The following is a 23,908-nucleotide window of genomic DNA, read 5'->3' on the forward strand; positions in this document are numbered from 1 at the left end:
ATAAAATGGAGAGTCAATTTGTAATTTATTACCGCTGTATAAAGTTCAAATTCGCATGCGCGTTGGAGGATCTAATATCGCGTTCCGAAACTCAACAAAAGTGAAAGTGAATCGCGAACGCGACAAAATTGCATAGTCTCACAGCTTCATATAGCTTCGAGAAAATTAATTTTAGCTAACTTCAGTTGTTAATCTGTCTTTTGTTTTTAATAAGACTATATAGAAATCGAAAGATAAATCTTAAGTTTTGTCACAAACGTTAAATTATAAATCTTAAGTTAAATTTCTGAACGCAATCATAATATTTGACATTAGATTTGACAACCAACTAATATGTCAATCCATCCTGTCTGTCGCTTTTCAGTCAGAATGGCAGTTTCGGCAGGACAAGGAGGAATCTTCTTTTTTATGCACTCCTCCGAAACGGCTTTACCGATTCTCATGAAATTTAGTGTGCTTATGCAGTTTGGTTCAACTTGAGAGATAGGATAGCTAAGATCTTTAACATCATGGCAGTTTCGGCAGGACAAGGAGGAATCTTATTTTTTTATGCACTCCTCCGAAACGGCTTTACCAATTCTCATGAAATTTAGTGCGCTTATGCAGTTTGGTTCAACTTGAGAGTTAGGATAGCTAATCATGGCAGTTTCGGCAGGACAAGGAGGAATCTTCTTTTTTATGCACTCCTTCGAAACGGCTTTACCGATTCTCATGAAATTTAGTGTGCTTATGCAGTTTGGTTCAACTTGATAGATAGGATAGCTAAGATTTTTTACATCATGGCAGTTTCGGCAGGACAAGGAGGAATCTTATTTTTTTATGCACTCCTCCGAAACGGTTTTACCGATTCTCATGAAATTTAGTGTGCTTATGCAGTTTGGTTCAACTTGAGAGATAGGATAGCTAAGATCTTTTACATCATGGCAGTTTCGGCAGGACAAGGAGGAATCTTATTTTTTTATGCACTCCTCCGAAACGGTTTTACCGATTCTCATGAAATTTAGTGTGCTTATGCAGTTTGGTTCAACTTGAGAGATAGGATAGCTAAGATCTTTTACATCATGGCAGTTTCGGCAGGACAAGGAGGAATCTTATTTTTTTATGCACTCCTCCGAAACGGCTTTACCAATTCTCATGAAATTTAGTGCGCTTATGCAGTTTGGTTCAACTTGAGAGTTAGGATAGCTAATCATGGCAGTTTCGGCAGGACAAGGAGGAATCTTCTTTTTTATGCACTCCTTCGAAACGGCTTTACCGATTCTTATGGAATTTAGTGTGCTTATTTAACCAAATCTTTATGCTTTGCTCGGGCTATTTTGTTGATGAGTTTGCACCAAATTGGTTGAGCGGTTCTTCACGTATTACATATTTTGTAATATATTATTTCAATAAATCGCATTTCGTCAGAATGTCTTTTCTTTTATTGTCATTTGTCATTCATAATTATTGTTTTGTGTTTATAAGTGGTGAGTCTCTAAATTATCATTTGAAATACATTAAGAAGGTAAGATAATATTTTCAGCAAAATGCCACCGAAAAGATCGAATCTCAACAACGTAAGCAGCAGAGTGGCACGACGCAGACGTTTCGAAAGAGCTCATCAGTTGCCAGAACAAGTCAATACAAGAAATAGAGCTCAAAGAATTAGGACAGCAGAAGGTCGTGCACAAGAATCCCAGGAACAGCGTAGCGAACGTCTGCAGCAGAATATTACGAGAATCAGGGCGGCTCGAGATAGAAACATAGATATGTATAGTACGAGCACAAGTACGACAAAGGCAGCGGAACAGTCGCTCATTAGTTCGTACATCATTCGTTCGTCTTGCTTTTGAATATGCACCAGATATTAACTACTTTGCGCATTCAAAAATTGCTATCGGTGGAATGGACAAAGTATGTCAATATTGTCAGGCGTTTAAATTTCGGAATGAAACTGCCGGTATGTGCTGCGCAGCAGGAAAAGTCGTTTTGCAACCTCTACTTGCTCCGCCAGAACCTTTATTATCCCTTCTTGCTGGAAATTCAAATGACTCAAAATTATTTTTGCGTAAAATACGCAAATTTAATAGTTGCTTTCAAATGACGTCATTTGGGGCCACTAAAATTTGTGATCTTGCATCCGATGGACGTAATTTTGAAACTACATTCAAAATACAAGGCCAGATGTACCACAAAATTGGATTATTGATGCCTGATGATAATCCGAAATTTCTTTCAATTTATTTTATGGGCAATTGTGAAGAGCGCGTAACGACCCGATGCCAGTATCATTTTATTGAACAAGCAGAGGAAGCGGTTTAGGAGTCTATAGCGAACAAACATAGTGACAGGAGATTTTTATATATTAAGATTACTGTTGAAGGTTTAATATTTTATTTACTGACAACTCTGTAATATGCTCATTGTTTCCGTATTGTTTCCTACAAATAATATGCATGACAAAACAGTGTTTGCCGGGTCAACTATAATTAGTACGGGCCCAGCAAAGCGGGTCGGGTCTGCTAGTAAAATATATAAAATATATAAAATATATAAAATATATATATTGTTGTAAAAATATTGTTTTTATTGTTGTAGCAAAAAAACAAGGGTGAAATCTTTACATTTTCAGTACAAATCCAGCAATTCTGGGGTTTCATGTAACAGGCGATCAGAAAACAGCAGAAGGTGGATTTAATTTCGTGAAAACGATTATTTTCACTCAAATTACGATATTGCTTGTCAGCTACAGTCTTCGGTCTCCTGCTCTTTGTTTAGCAGTTACGGCCCTCGGGTATTTAGAGAGCCGAAATAAGTGCAACCATTATTTTCACTCAATGCCTATACTTCCACTCAATGTTTTCACTCTTTGCCACAGATCAGCTCATCTCAGCTCTCCCTCTCAATGTTCGAAAGTTATTCGAAATGAAGAGACGGACCATTTATGAGAGCAGGAGAACAACGATTACCATAACTCTTTAACTCAAATCTCTTTGAGAGCAACGATTAAAATATCTTTATCGTGGCTCTCAAGCTCTCATTAATTGCTTGTCTCTTCATTTCGAGTAGCTGGCGATCAGAGAGCGCGAGAGCTAATGAGTGGAAACAATGAGTAAGAGTATTTGTGTTGAGTGAAAACAATGGTTTGCACCAAAGTACATATATCATCCCCCTCTCCCCCATAAAAAATGCCATTTATGTGCACGAGTTACGCATATCTTTATTCACTCGCTCTCCTTTAATATTCCCCACATCTTATCGTAATAAATACACAGAGGAAAGGAATAGATAATTAATGGTGGCTAACTCTAGCCAGGAATATTCATAGCTTATCAATAAAATCCGTTGGGTGGGCGTGGGACTCCCTGGAGTCCCGCCCACTTAAGCCTCTTAAGAGAAAGAGAGAGAGGGAGAGTGCGGCTGGAAAAGCAATTAAAATACATATAGAGTAGTTGGGGTCACGTGGCTCCCGGCCAGCCCAGCTGACGGTGGACAGCCCGGACATTGCGCATGAGCTGCTTCTGGAAGCGCCGTATATTATCGTCCAGCTTCGGCGGCGGCTTCACCAGCGTCTCCAGGATGTCCACGTGGCGATAGTGCTGCATCTGGCCCATCTCTACGTCGACATGCTGCGGCCCGCAGGACTCCCGCCACTGGATGGCGAAGTGGTTGTGCATCACCGTGGAATAGGCGGTATTATGCAGACACTTGGCCGCCAGCGCCGGGTCCAAGTGCTCCGCCACCCGGGTCACATGGGCCAGCATGTAGAAGCAGGACTCCATTTTCGGATCCGGGGCCAGCTCCTTGGGGAAGTACACATTGCTGAAGCAGTAGCCACACCGAGCCGAACAGTTGACATCGGCGGCTTCGAGCTCCTCGAGGAGATCCGGCCAGGAGCGCTGGCGACCCAGCGGCATGATCACCTCGTCCACATCCATCACGGCCACGTAGTCGAACTCGTATAGGCTCCGGTACAGGCAGTCGTTGTAGAGCAGCACCTCGTTTAGCTGCCGGCACAGCTCCGTCTTGCCGTCGAACGTGGGCAGCATCTGGTAGGGACGCAGCTCCAGCAGCCCATCCTCGGGCCGGGTGTAGTAAGCCAAAGTTCTCGAGATATTCGGATGCAGCTGGCCAATGTCAAAGGCTCGTATTTTGCCCGCGCCCAGGAGACGCATCAGCTCCAGCCACTCCACCAGGCGCTCGGATATATCCACATCGGGAAATCGCAGATACTTGACGCAGATGCCCGTCCTCAGGCGGGGCTGAGCCTTGACCCTCTCCTCCTCCAGCACCGGCGGCTGGATAACCTTCAAAGCGTTCTGCGGCACGGCACAGCCGTTGCCAAAGACCAGGGCCACCAGCTGGGGCTGACGCGGCGACTGCATCTGGAAGGTGAGCAGTGTGGGAAAGGGCACACCCTCGCCCTGACCCCACTGGGGAAACCAGGCCAGCTTGGACTCGTGGAGCGGCACCAGCTCCGGCAGGGTCTCGCCCTCGAACCACATCTGGCAGTAGGTGGGCGGATGGTTATCTGTACAGGTGGTGATCATGGCCAGGATCACCAGTTCGGCCACTCTGGGCCGGCGATCGTAGTAGGCACCGTACAGGTAGTAGGTGAGATTCCCATGTTGCGTCTTCTGGAAGTGCGGACTGTGGAACTCCAGGTTCTCGTAGCGAGGATATGGGGCGCACTCGGGCCCATGGGCCCAGTTCTCGTCCTCGTTGCTGCGCAGCAGGGTTTCCAAATCTGGCTCTGGCTCTGGCCTGGACTCCAGTTTGGGTTCTAGCTTGGGTTCCAGCTTGGCTTCCAGCTTGAGCTCCTTGTCCTTTTCCTTATCCTTATCCTTGTGCCTTTCTAAATTAAGCTTCAGGAGATCCAGCTCCGCCCGCCATTTGCGGGTCTCCTCAAGGAGCGCTAAAAGAGGAGAGCCAGAGAGAGACTTTCGAGTGAACCAGGATATAGAGTTCTGCCCACCTTTGTGGTCATCCTGTAGCGGCGGTCCTGCCAGTCGGAAGAGCAGCACCAGGAACAGACTGCCCAGGACACAGACGCAGAGAGGTGCTCTCAGCGAGCGCAGCCAGACCATCATTGCGAATCGCCAGCAGGGCGAAAACTGAGCGAAAGCACTTTTCTGTTGAAACCTCTTAAACAAATTGCAATTCCGCTAAGTGCAGAGTTGCAGGAAAATACAAAACTATAGATGTATGAACAGTGGTTGTTCCAGGTAGTATCTCTCGGCACTAACAAGGCCGCAAGCAGATCTTATCAGGCAGGAAGACCTGACCCTTCTCTTTTTCTTTTCGGAGATAATTACCACCCATTGAAGTTGCTACTTTCTATTCGATTTTACACAGAATTATTGCCAAATCAATTAATTGAACATTGTAGCGAGTTATTCGTATCGGAGGCAGGTGCAAGCGGGCGATAAGGTGGGGCAGAAACAGGTGTAACTGTCGAGTGCCATCAGGTTATGGCTGATAACGGGGAGCTACGGCCTCAGGCCACAATTAAAATATCAACTGGAGATTATTTTTAATATTTTTGGTTTTGTTTAGATTTTTCACATTTTAAAAGACGAGTTTTTAGTGAAAAATAAACGTAAATAAGCAGGAGATAAATAAATAAAAATAAAATTAATGAATAATTTATTTTTCCATTAGAATATAATATAAAACTAAAAATAAAATAATAACAAAATAAAATAAAAAAAAGAAATAAATAAATAAATCAAAATAAATACAACAAAAGCCCTGCCTGCCTTCTAAAACAAAAACCAAATCCTCCGCTAACGCAAACTTTTCAGCCAGATTAAGCTGCTCAGGTATCGAGAAAAGTGGCCAAGGAAAAATGAGGAAAATCGGGAGGAAAAGTGGCCAAGGAAAATCGTGATAAATCTGGGGGGAGGGGGAAAAGTGGCCAAGGGAGGAGTTGGGGAAAGTGCGGGGAGCTTAACAAGCGGCAAACAAGCCCAGACCGATGGCAGGACACATTATTATTATGTACGTCAAGCTTGGACAAAGCCATTGGCCGTCGATATATGCTATATATATATGTATATATATATATGTATGTGCCACATACACACTTGGGTGTAAATATGTATTATATAGAGACACACATATCAAAAGGGACATGGAGGTGAAGCCTGCATTAAATTATTGATTCGATTTCGCGCGCGATTCGCTTTTATTGTAGCGAACTTTTTGTCTGAATGAATTGTAGCCCCTGGCCGGAAAGTTTGCGGCAGACACTCTGCCACACACACACTCACCTGTCTGTCAGTCTGTCACGTTGCCCTTCCAATTTCGCAGTGTGCGTGCGTGTGTGTGTGTTTGTAAGTGCCACACCCAGTAGCAGGAGCAGCATAACAATAACAACAAGAAAGGATGCTAACTTCGGCACGCTGAAGTTTGTATACCCTTGCAGATATTATTTTATTACATTTTAACTACGGTTCTGAGTTAGTTTTTATAAGGTTTATAAATCTGCATTCTTTATTGAAAATTTTTAAAAATTGCAAATTTTGTTGATGTTTGAAAATTTTAATGATGTAACCCCTTATCAATTTTGGGGAAAAATGGCTAAACATTTTTTTTGCTTCAAACATGGCTAAATCGATTCGGCTATTGATTCTGATCAAGAATATATATGACTTATAGGGTCGGAAATGATTCCTTCAATTCATTTTAAGCTCCCGACTGAAATTCTAATGCCCTCAAAGGGGTGTTAAAATGTAAATATTTATTTATAATATTATTGATATTTTTAAGAAAATTAAAACTTAAAAGTATCACAACTTGACCAAAAAAGGCATTCATATTCGGCAAGCTTTGTTGTGTTAGTTTTTATTTGCATAATAAAAATTTTGTAAATTGTTGACCATTTTAATGATAACTTCCTTAAACAACATTTTAAAATTGAGTAAAAATAGATCTTTTAAATTAAAGTAAATCCTAGAGCAAATATATTTTGATTTAATTATTTTTAATAATAACATAGTTAAGGTTTTCGTATTATTATTTTATTGACAGCTCTAAATTGAGCCCAAAAAATCTGCGAAAATACCTAAACCAACAACCAAATGTCCATTTAACCGAATAGCCCCACTTATTTCGCTCAGTGTACCCCAGTGCACGTATACATGTACAATGGCAAACAAGACATAATCAATCAGTTAACCCAAAAACGCACACCAAACGTTCGTTTCAATTAAAGTTTCGTTTTCATTCACTTAGCTGGGGTGAAAATGGACATAGAAGGAAGGGGAAAGGGGAAAGGAAAGTGGAAAATGTGGGGGGAAAAGCTAAGCAAAGTCGAGGAAAATAGGAAAACCAAAGGCAACCAAAATAGCAAAATCATTTAATGCACTGTGCGAATTTTCTTAGAAAGAGAGGGAAGGAGTCAGAGAAGGTTTAGTGATGTATTATTGCACGTTCCAATTTGTTATATTATTATTATTATTTATAAATATATATTATTTTTCTATCTGCTCCAGGCATGTCCTGGCTTCCTTTTACAATTTCAATTTAATTCCTTGGCACTCGTTTAATAAGTATGCAAACTGCACACTTTGTTTTGGTTTTTTGTCACATTTTCCACTTTTCCTATCACTTTCACTTGCATTTTAATGCCGAAATTGGGACACACAAAGACAATTGACAATTGCCTTTTGGTTTTTCTATATTTACCAGATTTTATAAGATTTTACAAGACGAATTTGTATGCTTCTTGGGTCTGTTGTTTGATTAAAAACGTATTTATTACGTGTGCAAGGGGAATTTTCTGCTCAAATTGTATTTTTTATTTAATTAAATTTTATTCCCAACTAAAATGTAATATTTGCTAATTGTTTGAGTTATTTTCTGACTTCTTTTGTCAAGTTTTGTGGAAAATATTACCACCTTTCTCTATTCTTTGACAGAAAATACATTTATAGTTCTTTTGGCGTTTGTTTTATAAACTATAATTTCCAAACTCAATTTCCTCAATTTATAGACATGTTTTTTTTACCAAGAATAATGGCAAAATAATTTTTTTGGCGCAACTTTCGTCGCACACACACAGCCACATAGAGGAAGTGGGTGGCATTTTCTCGAAGGAAACGGGGACAGTTGGTGGTTGCTTTACGACGGAACCTTTCAATTTCCGTTGGTCCTTTCTGCATTGCATACCATATTTTTATTCCTTTTTCTTTTTGAGGAAAATTCCTGGACTGTGGGGCATTTCCTTGCCTCCAAAATCACGGAATCTGTTGCGTATGCCGAGAGCCGACTGTTGCTGTAATTGAAGCAATGACGCAAGCGAAACTCGCTCGCAGCGCCATTTCAATGCCTTGTCCCCGCCCGCCGCTTTTCCACCCGACTTTCCCAGCGACTTGCCCTTAAAGATTACTCGCTTGAAAGTAATTTGTTTTCATACGACATGGCGGAAAAGTCTGTTCGCGACAAGGATAAGGAAAAGTGTAATGCAAAACGGCAGTCCCCTAAATGATGACGGGCATAGATTGGAATTGGGAGAGGAGCCCCGCGCCCTGTCCCCCCATTATCATCATCGACTGACAATCCTTTTTCCCAGACCCTGGATATATTTATGTATATATACAGAATATATATATGTACATTTATTCAGGTAGTGGGTGAAGGCCAAGGGCCAAGGCTCTCTCGCTCTCTTGGTGTTCCACACATTCAAATCACATTTTGGCGCACATTTAGCATAATTTAGCACTTCATTTGCAAAGCGGAAAAGCCGCGACAGCTGCCAGCGAGGGGGAGGGAAAAGTTTTTCGGGCCCAAGATATATGCCACTGACACTGGGCCTGGGCCGTGCAAAGTGATTATGATGCCCCGAGCGACATGTCACCAGACAGCAGCGAGTTCCACAGCCCAGAGATGTGAATACACTGGGAAAATAGAGTGTTTACAGTAGAATAAAGTCATTAGAAAAATTCAAAACAAAGGAAAACAGGCGATCAGAAAACAGCAGAAGGTGGATTTAATTTCGTGAAAACAATTATTTTCACTCACTGCACATCAGCTACGGTCTTCGCTCTCCTGCTCTTTGTTTACCAGTTACGGTCGTCGGGTATTTAGAGAGCCGAAATGAGTGCAACCATTATTTTCACTCAATGCCAATACTTCCACTCATTGTTTTCACTCTTCGCCACAGATCAGCTCATCTAAGCTCTCCCGCTCTGTGTTCGAAAGTTATTCGAAATGGAGAGAGTGACCATTTAAGAAAGCATGAGACTGACTCAATGGCTCTTTAGGAGCAACGATTAAAATAACTCAATATAATTATATAAACAAAATTTTAAATAAATAATAAAATAATTGCAAGGACTTTAGTGACCCCAATTTCTGTCTCTGCAACAAAATTCCTGCTGCGATGACACGAATCTCAGCATCAAACACACAAAAGACACACGATTTTCATGCGGTTGGCTGGCTTTTCCCTCTACCAATCCAGCCACCCTCTCAGTGGGAAAAATTCCCGGGAAAGTTTTCGGATCCACCTGAAATTGAATGATTAAATGTGTGATTTATGTTTCACTCATTGGTTTCACCTTCTTCCCTCTCGTTGCAGGTAAATTGAATGGAAATGTAAATGGCAATAGAAGTGGGAGCGTATAAATAATATTCCAAGGGGAGAGTGCCCCATGTCCAAGGGATAAGTACAGCCGCTAATCAAGTAGATAATATTATTTTGGCTTATTGCATCGTTATCATATTATTCGCCACTATGAAATTAAGACAATAACCGAAATTAATATAATACCCAAAGCCACAATCATCATACATATATTTCCTTAGGTTTTAAATAGAAAATTACTATTAATCTCTATAAAATTTAAGTGTTTAAATAATTCTAATATTTATAATATTTATTCCTAAAAAGAGGGAATTCCCAAGAGGCTGCATATATAATTACGAAAATGCTGCCACACTTCAGGCATCCTTAGGCCACTTGACTTGAAAAGCCCTCGACTTTTGGCTTTTATGTTTGGATTTCTCTTTTGATTTTGATTTTGGGTTTGCTTTTTGGGTTTGCTTTTGACTTTGTTTTGGGCCGCCATTTGCATTTTGGAACCTGGCCAACCGCAAAATTCCTGGCCAATGGCTTTTAAGGACGTGTCCTGGCGGCTCTTTGCGGCTTATTGGCCAATTTGCAACTTGATTAACAAAAAGTGCATGAGGTCAGCCGCCGCCGATGATCGTCCTGGCAGAGCCCTCGTCCTCGGAAAATCCCCCCAACCAGTGGCGGGAAATGGCAGTGTCAACGGAATGCCAGCACTTTAAAGGCAATAAACCTTAATTGCTGATTACACACATTCGCACGAAGCGAGAAAAGAACAAAAATATTTCAATAATCCAGCAGGGAGAGGGTAGTCTGTGTGTGTCTGCCAAAGCGAGGGAAATATTTATGTACAATTTTTGGAAAGAAACTAAAGGGAAAATACTAGAAAATCACAAGGAAATTCCTTAAATAAACTTATAAGACCTTGGTTTATATTAATAAATATTCTTTGAGTTCCCTTTAATGTTATCAAAGGACTTGTAGCCACAGGGTATCCCTGGTTCGAGCTGGGCAAACTCTCGGGCGCCTCGCTTCGAGTGACGCATAATTCGAAAATTGAAATTTCCATCACGTACAGGAGGACGCCGGCAGCATCCACTTGTCAACATGAATTTCCAATTTTCTCTTTTCCCCAGAAAAACAGGCATTGTTCACGGTTTATATGTATTTCTGTGTGCGTTTTTATACCCTTGCAGGGTATTCTAAATTTAATCAGAAGTTTGCAACGCAGTGACGGAGTCAAAACGATCGGAAAATTGTATAAATTAATTATTTTAAGTTTATAATTTAGATTTGTGTTAATTTTTCCCGTTTCTCCGAACGTTTTTCCTGCGACCGCGAAAGCTGTGAGTAGAGACAAACACAAAACAAAAAACAAAAAAAAGGGACTGCCAACATGCCCACTCTTCTTATTTCACTTACACTTGCAAGCCAATAGCCGGCAGACGAAAACTACGTAGATTTTCCCGGTTTTCACTCGGATTTTCGCGCAGAAAACAGTCGCCGATCCCTCCGATCAATGCGAGTGGGAGAGCGAAATGAAGAGAGAGAATGGCGGAATTCTGGAGGACGGCGAGCGGCGAGAGAGAGTCGACACTCTCTTTGAGCTTGTGGCCGATATTGCAAACTGCAAGGGTATACAAACTTCGGCGTGCCGAAGTTAGTTTCTTTTCTTGTTTTTGTTTTTCGATTGTTTTGGGGGTGAGCCCTCCTCCTCCACTTGCCTCTCATAATCTGGCCACAATTGCTTATATCAAATTGACATCGAAATCAAAAACACACATTTTAAGCACAGGTTTGTCATGTTTTATATAATTTTTTTTATACTTGTAAAACAGAAGGAGTATTTAACAAAATATAACTAAGTACATAGAATGTACTAATCATATATATTTTTTTTATAGATTATTTTCAGAATTTATGTATGCTTTATTTGGTTCGTTTTAAATGCTTTTTTGCATTAGTTTTGGTATATATACAAATAAAAATAAATAAATACATATAAAAATATAAAAGTATCATTTAAATATTTATTAATAGGCAGACATATCATAGAAGAGAGAAAAATGCAGTTCCTTTGATTCCCTGCCAAAGAGCATTCATTATGCGTAACTGTATTCGATTACAAATATTTGTTTATATTCTCGCATTTCAATCTTAACACATTTATGGGCCCTGACGGCCACTCTTCTCGATTCCATTTCCGGGAAAAAATAAATCGAATTATTTGCCAATTCAATCGACAGACACAACACGTTTCCAGCCACTGGATTCATCACGTCGAAGGCAAAGCAAAACAAATAGCTAACCAAGTAATTGGGGATAATGATTGGCGATTTGCATACATATATATTATATATATATATAATTATTTCAAGCTCCAATTTAAGGCTTTTAACCAATATTTTTAAATATCCCAATAATTTTATAAGTAAATACATTTATTTTGTAATATTTTGGGAGCTTATAATTAATTTTTTAAAAGTTCCCAATAACTCTATGAGTATTTTTTTGTAAGGCCTAACCCCAAAAACGGCAACAAGGACGGGCCTCTGGCCGCTGGCTAAGCGTTCTGTGACCAATTATAATTTACAACGACTCCCGGTTAAGTGCCCGGACCCCCGTCCGTGGCTCCATTCAGGGACTATATATATATATTTTCCCCGCTTGCTGCTGCTGCTGCTGACACGTCAAACATGGCCTGTGTAGTTTACGGCGCCCAACGCAAATTTCTGGTCTTCATTTTTGATTAAACGCAAACAGGGTGGCACCGAAAAAATTAGTTGGCTTTTATGCAAATGCATGACGGACCAAGGAGCAAGGAGCAGGGAGCAAAGGGACCAAAGGCACCGCAGGACCTGGCCTTTTCCTGGGGCAAAATTATTTTTAGCGGCGCTGCCCTATCGCTTCCATCTGCAGGTAACCCCTTGTCAGTCCGGCGGAAAAAGGAGGTCAATCGGTGGGAAAAACGACCCCCATTCTTGCCTCTAATATCTTATCCGCTTTCTGTTATTTGATATTTGCGCTTTAATGAATTTTAATGCCACCCTCCCTGCCTGCCTGCCTGCCTGGACCAGCTTTCATTTCTTTTTACGAAATGGCAGCTCATTTTTTTCTCTCCTTGTAAATTATTAATAAGGAAATTTTGTGCTTAGGCTTCAGTTTTTTTGTAATTTTTTTTTCGGGGGCCCTGCACAGATTTTAATCGTTTTAAAATATTGTGTTCTCCTTCAATTGAAGTCAAGGCCGCACAAAAAGATACAGCTACAAATACAGATACAGATCCAAATACAGCTACAAATACAAGTACAGATACAACTACAGATTCAGATACAAATACAAAGAAGCATAGAAAATATCACGCATACGCCGCGTTCAGAGCGAAATTCCTTGGCTGGCAGCGCACACTGTAAATTGTAATCATCAAAGCGTTTTTCTCAGAGCCGCTTGGTGTTACTTCTTACAGTGAGTGCGCCAGTACACGTACACACGGCAAGAAAGAACCTTAAAAAGTATATTTGAAAAAAAAAATATAAAAATTAAAGGAAATTCGATGAAGGATTTTCTGATTTGTCAGCGGAAGTGGAAGCGTCAACGGAAACGGAAATGGAAACGGCAGCGGCAACGGAAGTGCAAGTGAAAGTGAAAGTGAAGTGGAATGCAAACTATATATATACACTCGATATATACGAACACCCACGCATACACACACGCACACACTACGCACACACTACGCACACACACACGCACCTCGCCACACTCAAAGTTCAGTTCCCCCAAAAATCACTGGACGAGCCTCTCCTCCTGTCACGTTGCAGTCGTCCGCCGTGACATGTGGAAAATGCGGAAAATGGTGAAAATGTGGAAAGGGTTATCAGCACGTTCGCCGCCGAACGACGCCCAGACGCCAGTCGCTTATTGTAAACAGTTGGAAAAGCTCTCAGGAACTCGGCAGCCAAGTTAGAAGTCATAAAACTGTGATTCAATCTCACAGATTTCCCGGGGAAATACAAATCTAATATAAAACATATAACGTTAGGGGGAAAAACAAAATAAAAAGTATGAACATTAAAAGTTTCATTAACTAATATTTGAAATAATAAATGGGAATTTAAATGGGAATTTTGAATAGGTTTCAAGAAATATACAACACACATTTCTATTTATATAATTTCAAGAAATATTTTAAAATGTATATTAATATTATTATAAACTAAATCATTAACTTTAGGAGCCCCTGGAAAAATCCAACAAAATATTGACGACTAAGAGGAGCTAAAGGAAACTTTGGTTTGTCTGATTTGCTTTTTTGTTTGTCGCTTGTCGCCTTAATTCCTTTGCATCTCTGCCGGAATTGGTTTCCTTTTACTTTTGGCCAAACTTTTGTTCTTGTTTCGATTGTGTTGCCGTGTTTATTTACACTCTCTCTCTCTCTCTCTCTCTCTCTTTCTCCCTGTCCCTTTGTTATTCGTCCTTTTGATAACGGCCAAGGGAGAACTGAGAAAAAAAAATATATCCTGCAAATGGCAGCTGAAATCAAGATGAAATCGTAGCAGTGAAAAGTGCTGGAAAAAAACCAAAAGGGAAAATCAAATCAATACAAAAAAGAAAGTAAAAGCTATTTCAGCTCCGAAACCAATTTCAAACTTGCGACTGGCAACAATTAATAAGCAAATAAACCAAATAAACCAAATAGAAAGCAAACAAATCGGCGGTGAATTGGTTGGAATTGACAGAAAATGTCGATATATATCGATGGGCATAACGATTTATCGAAAATATTAACATAAAAATATATTTTATATATTTTAAATGTGGTTTGAATATATCTACTTTTTTTTCTAACAAAAAAAAAACAAGCAAGATTATCGAAGGATCCATATTTATATAGTTTCGACATTTTATCTTATATTTGTGAATACAATTATTATTATGTCTATATTTATATGGTTTTCTACATTAAAAAAACCTAACCTAACCTAAATTAATTTCCTAGTTGTTATTCTATAAACGAAAATCGATATTATACAATTGTATCGATGAGCCAGCTACAAGCTATATTATCGCTTAATTTCTACTGTTAAATTATTATTAAACTGTTTTGAAAGTAAACTTTGATTTTGCCAGCTGTGAATAATATTTTTCCTACACAACTAAAGTCTAGTTATTTAATATTTGGGACAATATTTCTTGACCATGTCAGCCTGGCGGCATCTCTGGCCATATGCAGGGCCCCGTGTAGGGTTTCCTCCTGTCTCACCGCCAGAGAACCGCCCTCCAATGTTGACTCGCTGACCTTATTGTCGCCATTGACATCATTAATGACACCCAAAGTGTCCTCCATTTAGGGCGAAACAAGCGTCCCCGGAATACCAAGACGCCAAGCAGGGGGTTTGCTTAATACAAAGCAAATAGCCGTGGCTAAAAGGGAAATGCGGGGAAATGCCTGAAAAGTCGAAGCCCAAGCCCCCCCCCCCCCCCCCCTCCCCCCCACTGAAACTGGATGCGCAACAAATTCAAATGGCGAGATAAAGAAAAAAAATTGTCAAGCGTGCTGCTTTCGGGGAAGGGGAGATAACAACGTAGGGAGGGGGAAGCGGAAGTGGAGCTGGAAATGAAAGGGAAAGTGGCCAAGAGTGGCATTCAATAGTGGATGGGGGCGCAGGGATAAGGATAAGGCCATGTCCTTTAGAAACCTAACTGAAAACAGCCATAAATTAGTCACCGCGAAATCAAGATTGAATGATGTATCTCTAAAAAAATGATATGAGCTCTAAGATGCGATTTCCTAGCACTCAAAGTTCGTTAGAAAATGCAGAAAATATTTATTTATTTTTTTATTTATAATTTTATATTTATATTATTTGTAATTTATAGTTATTTAATTTATTTATATTTTTTTATAATTAAAAATTCAATATTTTATAGCTTACAATATTTTCAATATTATGTCATAATTTTGTGGATATTTTATGACTTTAATTTCTTGATTTTTACATTACAACTTTGTATAATAAATTATAATGGTAAAATTTAGAGTACAAGAAGGTCATATTTAATTTTTTAAAATTCCACACAATTCCCAATAACAACAACTGCTCAAAAAAAGTGCTTTTAAACTTGTCTTCCATTACAAAGTCTGCTTTTCTCGCTCCTTTTTATTATTTATATTTTTTTTGCACAACGCCTACATATGTCTCCGTCCGACACTGGCCATTACGCTGCGAGTCATTTGTGAAATGTCAGGCCATTGTGCCGGCACTTTATGCTAATGCAATGTTGCGTGATCCTTGAAGGAATCGTCATCGCAGCAGGGAAGGGACACCAGTCTCCGTCCGCTAATGGATTTCCAGGGCGCATCAAAACATAAAAAAAAAAAACTCTGGGAGAGAGGGGGAGAGAGGGGGAGAGAGTTGGCTGAAAACAAATCCAGCCCAGTCATGTGGCGGACTGCATCAAGGACCAAGGCCAGGGCCAGTTTGTGTTGTGTAAGCGGAAATCCTTGTGGCCAGGACGGGCAGGCCGTCATGATGAGTGGATGACGCGGCAGGAACTGGGAGCAGGATTAGCCTCGCTCATAATTAACGGTGAATGGATTAAGGGGCAAAAACTCAGCCAGCCAGAAAGCAGGGATTGACGTCCTGTCATTGGGCTATTTTTTTCTTTTTTACCTTCTTTAATTCCCGCCTCATTGGTTTCTTGATTGATTGATTTCAATTTCATTTCCCAAATGGCCGTCAGGTAGATCTACTCACCAAAAGTGATAGTTTCGGGTTGATAAATAACAATAAATCTGTATTTATCGATGTGGTTATTGTGGAGAAATCGGAGTTTAAAAGAGTAAACTATAAATAAGTCGAAAAAATGGGTTTAAATTTTATTTGAATTATTTTTATTTATAATTATTATTTATAATTATTACTATTATTATTATTTATTATTATTACTATTATTATTATTATTTATTATTATTATTTAGGAAGCTGTTTTACGTAAAGTTGAGCTTCAAAGTTTTTCTTAGGTTTTCAAATATTTCCTGCTAATACTTTCCATATTTTTCAACTTTTTTTCTTTAGAATTTTTCTGAAGGGACTCTTCAAAGGAGAGCCTCAAACGGTTGGCTATCAATTCAGTTGTTTGTTTTCCATTCTTCGTGCTCCCTTCTTCCTTTCCCGCCTCTTTTTTTATGTTGTCTATTTTTCATTTTCCTGCTGCATGTTGCAGCAGCAGCTGCAACACGAGTGCTGTGTGGGGGGTGGGACTTCGAGTGAAAAATGTTGCTTACAGGCTGGTATCTACATGGTACCGACTTCCAGGATAAGCCGGAAAAGTGAGGCGTAAATCCAAATGACCCAAAAATGGGCACAGGATGCGAGGCTGCTGCGGCTTAACTGGCCTTAAAAAATCAAATATATTGCACATCCGCGGGGCGCTGGGCTCACGCAATTTACACGCACATCTGACCGAAGGCATACTCCTCCGCAAAGTCGTAACCATAACCCCCGTATGCTAACGCTACGTTTTCTACTCCTCCTGGTCTTTCTGCTTTTCCTGCTGCTCCTCCTGTTCCTCCTCCTGCTCCTCATCCTGCTCCTCATCCTGCTCCTCCTACTCCTCCTCCTGCTCCTCATCCTGCTCCTCCTGCTCCTCCTCCTCCTCGACCTATTCTTGGCCGCAGGAAAAACAGCGCTCGCAAGCGATTTCATTGCCTACTTAGCGGCGCACGCTGCGAGTTATTCAAATTTGAATTAGGCAGGGCCACCGTTTTATGGCTCTCACTGTCTGTCTGCCTTTCTGTCCCTTTGTCTGCCCCAAAAAATATGCAGCATCTGCGTGGCAAAGGAAGGAAAACTTGCGGCATAAAATGTGTGTGTGTGTGTGTGTGTGTGTGTGTGGCACATGTGTGACCGGGGTAACAGCGAACGGGCGAACGGTGAGCGCTCCTTAATTAGATCATAGTTCCCATCTCGGTGCAGGGCAGCGTTTTACTACCGGCACACAGGAGCAGCCACAGGACCCACAGAACAGAACAAAACAGAACACCATCAATGTCAGGCTCCTGCCAGCCATCATCATCATCATCATCTTCAAGGCACATGGCGCATGGGATGCACTGTGGGCCATCGGATTGGTTTTACTGGCTAAAAATGTTGAGTAGATCTAAAAAAAATTAAGGGAAACATTTGTTTTGTATAAAAATTAGAATTAGGTATTTAAATTATCGAAAAACTAACGATTAATGATTTTATTTATTATTTATGTATTATTATTTAATTTATTTTATTTTTTATTATTATTATTTATTATTTTTATTTTTTCGTATTGATTTATCAATATTTCTAAGGCTTCCCCCTATATCCTTGATTTTGCCCCACTGTCCCTTCCATAGATAGAGAGAGCTGTGGGCACATTATTGACTCACGACGATGCGCCGCATCGAATTTCCAACTCAATCATTTGGGGGAAGATGGGTGAAGGAAAGCCAGTGGGAAAAGGACTGGGGGAGTGGGGAAGTGGGAAAACTTTCCCCCTGCTTTATGACTGGCAACTCACGCGACGCCAACGTTTACGGTATTTGCATTTTAATTGAATTGAACTAAATTATTTTGTTTAGAGTCGAAAGGAATTGCCATCGTCCTCCAGCGGGAGGAGCTGGAAGGCAACAGTTTTTGGCCAAAATGTAAAAGCCACAAGCCGCTAAAAAGTTACAACTTTGAAAACTTTCGACACAAGACAGGAGATTTGGCGGGGTAACGAAAACTTGCCATAATGGCTTGGGGTGTCTCTACGATGGAAAATCGAAACTGAAGCCCCAAATGAAGACTTAAGAGTCGCCAAAGCCTTGATTTTATGGGAATTCTTTTGTTATTTTTGTATTTAAGATATACTCAAAATATTCCTTTCTTTCCAGATGAGTTCTGCGAGGAGTATCCGCACAATCTGATGCCCACGCCCGGCTACTGGATCGAGTGCTCCCGCCAGAAGATCACCATGCCCACCCCGCACACCATTTGGGATGAGAGCGATTCGGAGCACGAGGATATACGGGCGGGCAGTGCCAGCGATGCGTACTTGGAGCGCGAATGCAGCGATCTTTACGAGGACGACGAGGACTCTGAGGCCACGCCCAGGTAGATTTGCTTAACTGAAAATAAAAATAATAATAAAACTGTAAATAATAATTAATAATCCCCGTTTAGTCCGCGCAAAAAGACCACCATTGAGGAGCAGTGGGACCAGCAGGGCGCCTTTGAACTGATCTCCGTGGAGCAGGAGACGTACGAGAAGTATTTCTATGGCACCGAGCATTGGAATTACTTCACCAGCGATGAGGACCTGGGCCCGGTCATTCTGTCCATCAAGCAGGAGACGCTCAATGGACGAGACCAGTTCCGCATCCTAGTGCGTGCTGGCTCCTATACAGTGCATGGACTGATACCGGCCTCCTGTGTGTTTGCCGATAGGTAAGGTTTAATTTAATAACTTTTATTATATTTTTTAATATATATATTTGTTCCTAGATATAATCGCGAGGAGGTAGTTAGATCTTTAGGTAAAGAAGTTAATTTAAATCCACCTTTAACGTTAGGACAATTACCCGACACGCCAGAGGAATTATTAAAATTAGATCAGGTGAGTTAGGAGAGATGTAGTTTCTTAGAAAGATATATTGTTTATATGTTTTTATATATTTATATATTTTATTATTTATTTCTCACCTCTCTTTAGGTTTTTATAAAATCAGAATTAAAAGTTGGCGTCATATTTGTCAAAGAGGATCAGTATACCGAAGAGCAAATTCTGGACAATAATGAAAATTCACCGCTCTTCGATGAGTTCCTCACTCTACTGGGCGATCGCGTCCGGCTGCGGGGCTTTGACAAATACAAAGGTGGCCTTGACACGGTGCACGACCTCACAGGTACCCCGCCGAGACATATATATTATGTTTATCCTTTTTTTTATAACATTTTATCCCCCGTATAGGTCTCTTCTCTGTGTACACAAACTGGCGCAACATCGAGATCATGTTCCATGTGTCCACCCTGCTGCCATACGAGAAGCATGATCCTCAGAAGCTGCAGAGGAAGCGCCACATTGGCAATGACATCGTGTGCGTGGTCTTTCTGGAGGCGGACAACACTCGCTTCAGTCCCGCCTGCATCAAGAGCCATTTCCTGCACACGTTCATACTGGTGAGTTGCTGGTGGAGATTCCTGTCATCTCTTCCTTTTAATTATTTATAAAATTTCTGTTCTCTATTTTTCCCTCCTTTTGCAGGTTCGTGTTTCGGCCAGAATCAAGCACAAGCCCACAAGATACGAGGTGTCCGTGGTGACCAGAGACGAGGTGGGCGCCTACAAGCCCTACCTGTGGGAGCAGTCCGTGTTCGAAAAGGGACCCATGTTCAGGTGAGTCAAATCGATCTCTGCAACAGCAAACAAATCCCCCTTGAACCCCACTTAAAAAACCCCAACTAATCCCCCTGCAGGGAGTGGCTGTTGACGAAGATCGTCAATGGAGAGAGGGCCTCGTATTCGGCACCAAAATTCGCCAGGATGCAGGAACGCACACGGTCGCAGATGCTCGAGGATCTGGTGATGAATCTGTCCAATCATGCCGAAACTGGCCAGATACCGAAGCCCTATCGCCGCGGCAGCTGGCGACCGATCGGTGAGGATGAATATTTCAAAATGTTGCATGCCCGTGTCCTAGACAACAACACACACCACGAACAGCAGCAGCAGCAGCAGCAACTGTATGGCACCGTGTGCTGCTATTGCACTGGCAGCAGTCACGACACAATGATGATGATGATGCTGCAGCAGGGCAGCAATAACAACAACTACAACAACAATTACAACAACAACAACAACCACACATTCAACAACACCACACACAGACACACCAACGACAACAATAATCACTTTGAACAGCAGCAGCAACACTCGCAGCTGGAACAGCAGCAACAGCAACTGCAACACTCGACATCGTCACTCACACACACGTCGTGTTGTGCCATGTTGCACCTGTGTGTGAGGCATAGTATGTGGGCCGAACCAACAATCCCAACCCACAGGACACACAGGATCCTTGTCCCGCATGTCTTTTGCCTGTCTTTAAACTTTACATTTTTCGTAATATTTGGAGGGGCTCACAAATGCAAATAAGTTCTAGAAGAAATCTATAAATATTGATAAATATTGATCACTATTGTCGATTTATCGGAATATTATCGCACCTTAATCGATAGGTCTAAAGGAGCTTTGGCAGTCCTGCAATGATTTAAAAAGGATTTTTAATTAATTTTCTGTTTAATTTTTAGCCACACTATCATAAGAAATATATGTGGCTTATTCTGGTCACACTCTTGTCAAAACGATTTCCGCTATCTGTCATCGGAAAATCCTTAGGCTGAGATCCTTCTCCAGCAGTTTTCCACAGTTTCGCACTTCTCCTTGCCTGAGGCTTTAAAGCCCATCATTTTGACTTAACATGGCCAGGGACCTTAAGGAGATTTATAAACAATTCGCGACAACAAATTGCCGACATTACTGTGACCCTAAAAAAAAAGAGGAAGAACCAAAAAAAAAAAGACAGAAAAGAGAAATTGTGGAGACATTTGCATTTGGCGCGAGCTCCTTTTGTACGAGTATGTTTGATTAATCGTTTTGTCTTGCTTTCGGTTGAACTTTCACCGAACGAATAAAAAAAAAAAAGAGAAACCGCCCTCCACACACACAGACACACATACACGCTGACACTTCCGCTTCCGCCATTAACACATCCGGCTGTGTTTGTGCCCACCGGAAACGTGCCTCATGTCACACAATCCCTCGCTCATAGATACACAGACACAGAGTTCCAGGCAAGGACAATCTGCCATGCATACAGTGGAAAAAACAATTTCTTTTGGTAATCTCTATTAATGTTAGATTTTGGGAATAGGGTGTTCCTTTATTAAATTAATTATGAAAATGTTTTTGAAATATTTTTTTTTATATAAAACTAACATTTTTCTTTGTCCAAATTATAATGCTTGTTTATGATATATATAATATATATATTTTAACATATATTTTCTCTGTGTGTATTACGTCCACTGTCCGGCTAAGAAATATGGTTCATGTTTGTATAATTTTATCAGTGGAAGGAAATCTATTGTTGCCACCCTGCTCACACATACCCACTCCAAAACACACCACACCACTACCTACCTCCCTCCCTCACCCACACACACACACACACACACGGCTGCTGTTCGTTCGTTACTGTTGTTGTTGATGTTGTTCGATGTTGTTTGATGGTGTTGTTGGTGCTTGTTGTGATTTTGTTTAGATTTCTTGTTATTTATTTGTTGCTATTTGTTGCATTAGACAACACACAAATCTAATTTGATTTATTCACTCGCACACACAAGCACACACACTTAAACTCAAGCACACGGACAGGGACACCGACTGAAGGGAAGTGGTTAAGGTTGAGGCTGAGGAAATTGAAGTGATCCCCAAAGGGACAGACCCGCATCCAAACTATGCATATTAAAGTTATGCAAATTCCAGCTTCATATGTAGTTTTTTTCCAGTTAATGTATAAATTCAAGGCTCTGTTTTACATATAAATATATGATATATACATATATATGCTGCCATAAAGATTGCTCAATTTTATGTAAAAATTAAAGATTCCAATTAGCTGCCTTCGTTGACAAAGACACTTATCCAAATTAATTCCTTAGAAAATCTTGTACAAAAAATATATAGTTTGTGTGCTTGAACTAAAATAATAACACCTACCACAAGACCCCTGTAAATCACTACCATTTCTACCATTTAGCGTGACATTAAACAAATACATATATAAATATATTTACACGCATGCATATTGATCTTTTAAAGACGTTTTTTTCAGCGATTAAACACACACAAATAAGAACCTTCTCCAATATTGAACATACTATTAAATAGACCTTGGTTTAGATACCCCCGCCGAATGACCTGTACATTCCAATCGCCCGTTTATCCACAGGCCACATGAGACCCTCGTCGCCGCTGCTCGACTCTGTCCGGGATCAGTTCGAGGACTACGACCAGCTGGCCAAGGACTTCACCCGCGTATTCCTCAACGAAGAACCATCGTGCCTGACCAATGCCCATCTCTTCGACGTAGTCTTCCTGGTGGGCCAGTCCAAGCAGAAGGCGCGATTCATTGGTGTCCGGGCGATACTCGGGGTACGGAGTAGGGTTTTTCAGGTGAGACCTAGAGTGATGGATAAGTTTTAATTATAAAATAATAATAATAGAAAAAATAAATAAATAAAAAAGAATTACACAAAAAAAATAATATATGTATATAAAATATATATATATAAGATTTAAAAAAATATATATTTTAGGGCCACGGTGCGTATGCGCTATAACTTCTTTATACGGAAATCACGTATACGCAATGTTATCCATTGATATCACGCACTAAAATCAAACAAATACCTTTCAAAAATATTAAATATTTCTTAGAAATATTTTTAATCTTAAATTTAAATTTTAAATATTTTGTAGAAACATTTTTCCTAATAAGAAATCCGTATAGAGATGAAAATCCCAAGTAATATATAATTAAAAATACCCAAAAATACCTTTGTCTTTTACAGGAAATGCTGTACGGCATCCAGACTGGCTTCGGATCGCCTCAGATTCCCGTTGCCGAGATCTTTGCCCGTCCCGCCCCATCGCTCGTGTCCCCGCAGAACCAGAAGCCGAAGAGCAACAACTACCTGACCGTTCCCGACTCGGACTCCATACGGCCGAAGAGCGTGCCATCGTCGCCGATGGTGAAGCGGGCCTTCTCCCGGCTGGGCACCATCACGGCGGGCTGGGGCCGGTCCATAAGGAACAAGAACACGAACCAACTGAATCCGGATGACAAGAAGAAGTGGATCTCGTCCACGGACTGTTCGAGTAAGGGTTTTCAGTCGGTGCAATGCAACCATATCGATGCGTGTCTCTTTTCTCCGCTCTCTCTTTTCTCTCCACACGCTGTCGCTCTCTCTCCTCTCTCTCTCTCTCTTTCTCCGAACTCTGTTGCTCTTGCGCTCTCTGCTGTGCGATTTGTCTTGAATTTTCCACTGCCCACATATCAAATATTACGTATACGTCCGTCGTACGCCGTGACCCGTACCTCTCCCATCCCATGATCCCCATTGATCCCGTTAACCCCTGACTCCTGTGCCCTCTGTAAATTACTCGTACTAAACTTACTAAACTAACAAATGTTAATAATACTACCTGCAACGCACGCCGCACATCCTTTGCCTAAGAAAATTTCAATTATTTCAAAATTGAAACAAAAAAATAA

The 23,908-nt window shown here is 40.7% G+C and overlaps 2 protein-coding genes across 3 annotated transcripts in view; one reads left to right on the forward strand and one right to left on the reverse strand.

Annotated features, from left to right (window-relative positions):
• The window catches only part of rsh (radish), a 47,714-nt gene that overhangs the window by 21,302 nt on the left and 2,504 nt on the right, over positions 1 to 23,908 (forward strand). For both annotated transcript variants that reach the window (XM_070288101.1, XM_041775104.2), the window contains exons 8-16: positions 18,465 to 18,684; positions 18,754 to 19,017; positions 19,075 to 19,186; positions 19,283 to 19,475; positions 19,541 to 19,749; positions 19,835 to 19,965; positions 20,046 to 20,227; positions 22,583 to 22,806; positions 23,205 to 23,511. In XM_070288101.1, the coding sequence (XP_070144202.1) occupies positions 18,465 to 18,684; positions 18,754 to 19,017; positions 19,075 to 19,186; positions 19,283 to 19,475; positions 19,541 to 19,749; positions 19,835 to 19,965; positions 20,046 to 20,227; positions 22,583 to 22,806; positions 23,205 to 23,511 (1,842 nt within the window). The remainder of the gene's footprint in view (positions 1 to 18,464; positions 18,685 to 18,753; positions 19,018 to 19,074; positions 19,187 to 19,282; positions 19,476 to 19,540; positions 19,750 to 19,834; positions 19,966 to 20,045; positions 20,228 to 22,582; positions 22,807 to 23,204; positions 23,512 to 23,908) is intronic.
• LOC108079316 (uncharacterized) lies at positions 3,197 to 5,069 on the reverse strand. Its single transcript, XM_017173610.1, has 2 exons — positions 4,955 to 5,069; positions 3,197 to 4,894 (listed from the first exon to the last, which is right to left on the reverse strand). Exons 1-2 carry the CDS (start codon positions 5,067 to 5,069, stop codon positions 3,438 to 3,440), a joined length of 1,572 nt encoding a protein of 523 aa, XP_017029099.1. The 3' UTR covers positions 3,197 to 3,437.

This window comes from Drosophila kikkawai, chromosome X, assembly GCF_030179895.1.
Source record: "Drosophila kikkawai strain 14028-0561.14 chromosome X, DkikHiC1v2, whole genome shotgun sequence".
NCBI lineage: Eukaryota > Metazoa > Arthropoda > Insecta > Diptera > Drosophilidae > Drosophila > Drosophila kikkawai.

Coding starts and splice junctions, on each gene's coding strand:
- LOC108079316 (XM_017173610.1), bottom strand. CDS start 5,069: ATGATGGTCTGGCTGCGCTCGCTGAGAGCACCTCTCTGCGTCTGTGTC. Junction 4,895..4,954: donor GCTACAGGATGACCACAAAG/GTGGGCAGAACT, acceptor CTCCTCTTTTAG/CGCTCCTTGAGGAGACCCGC.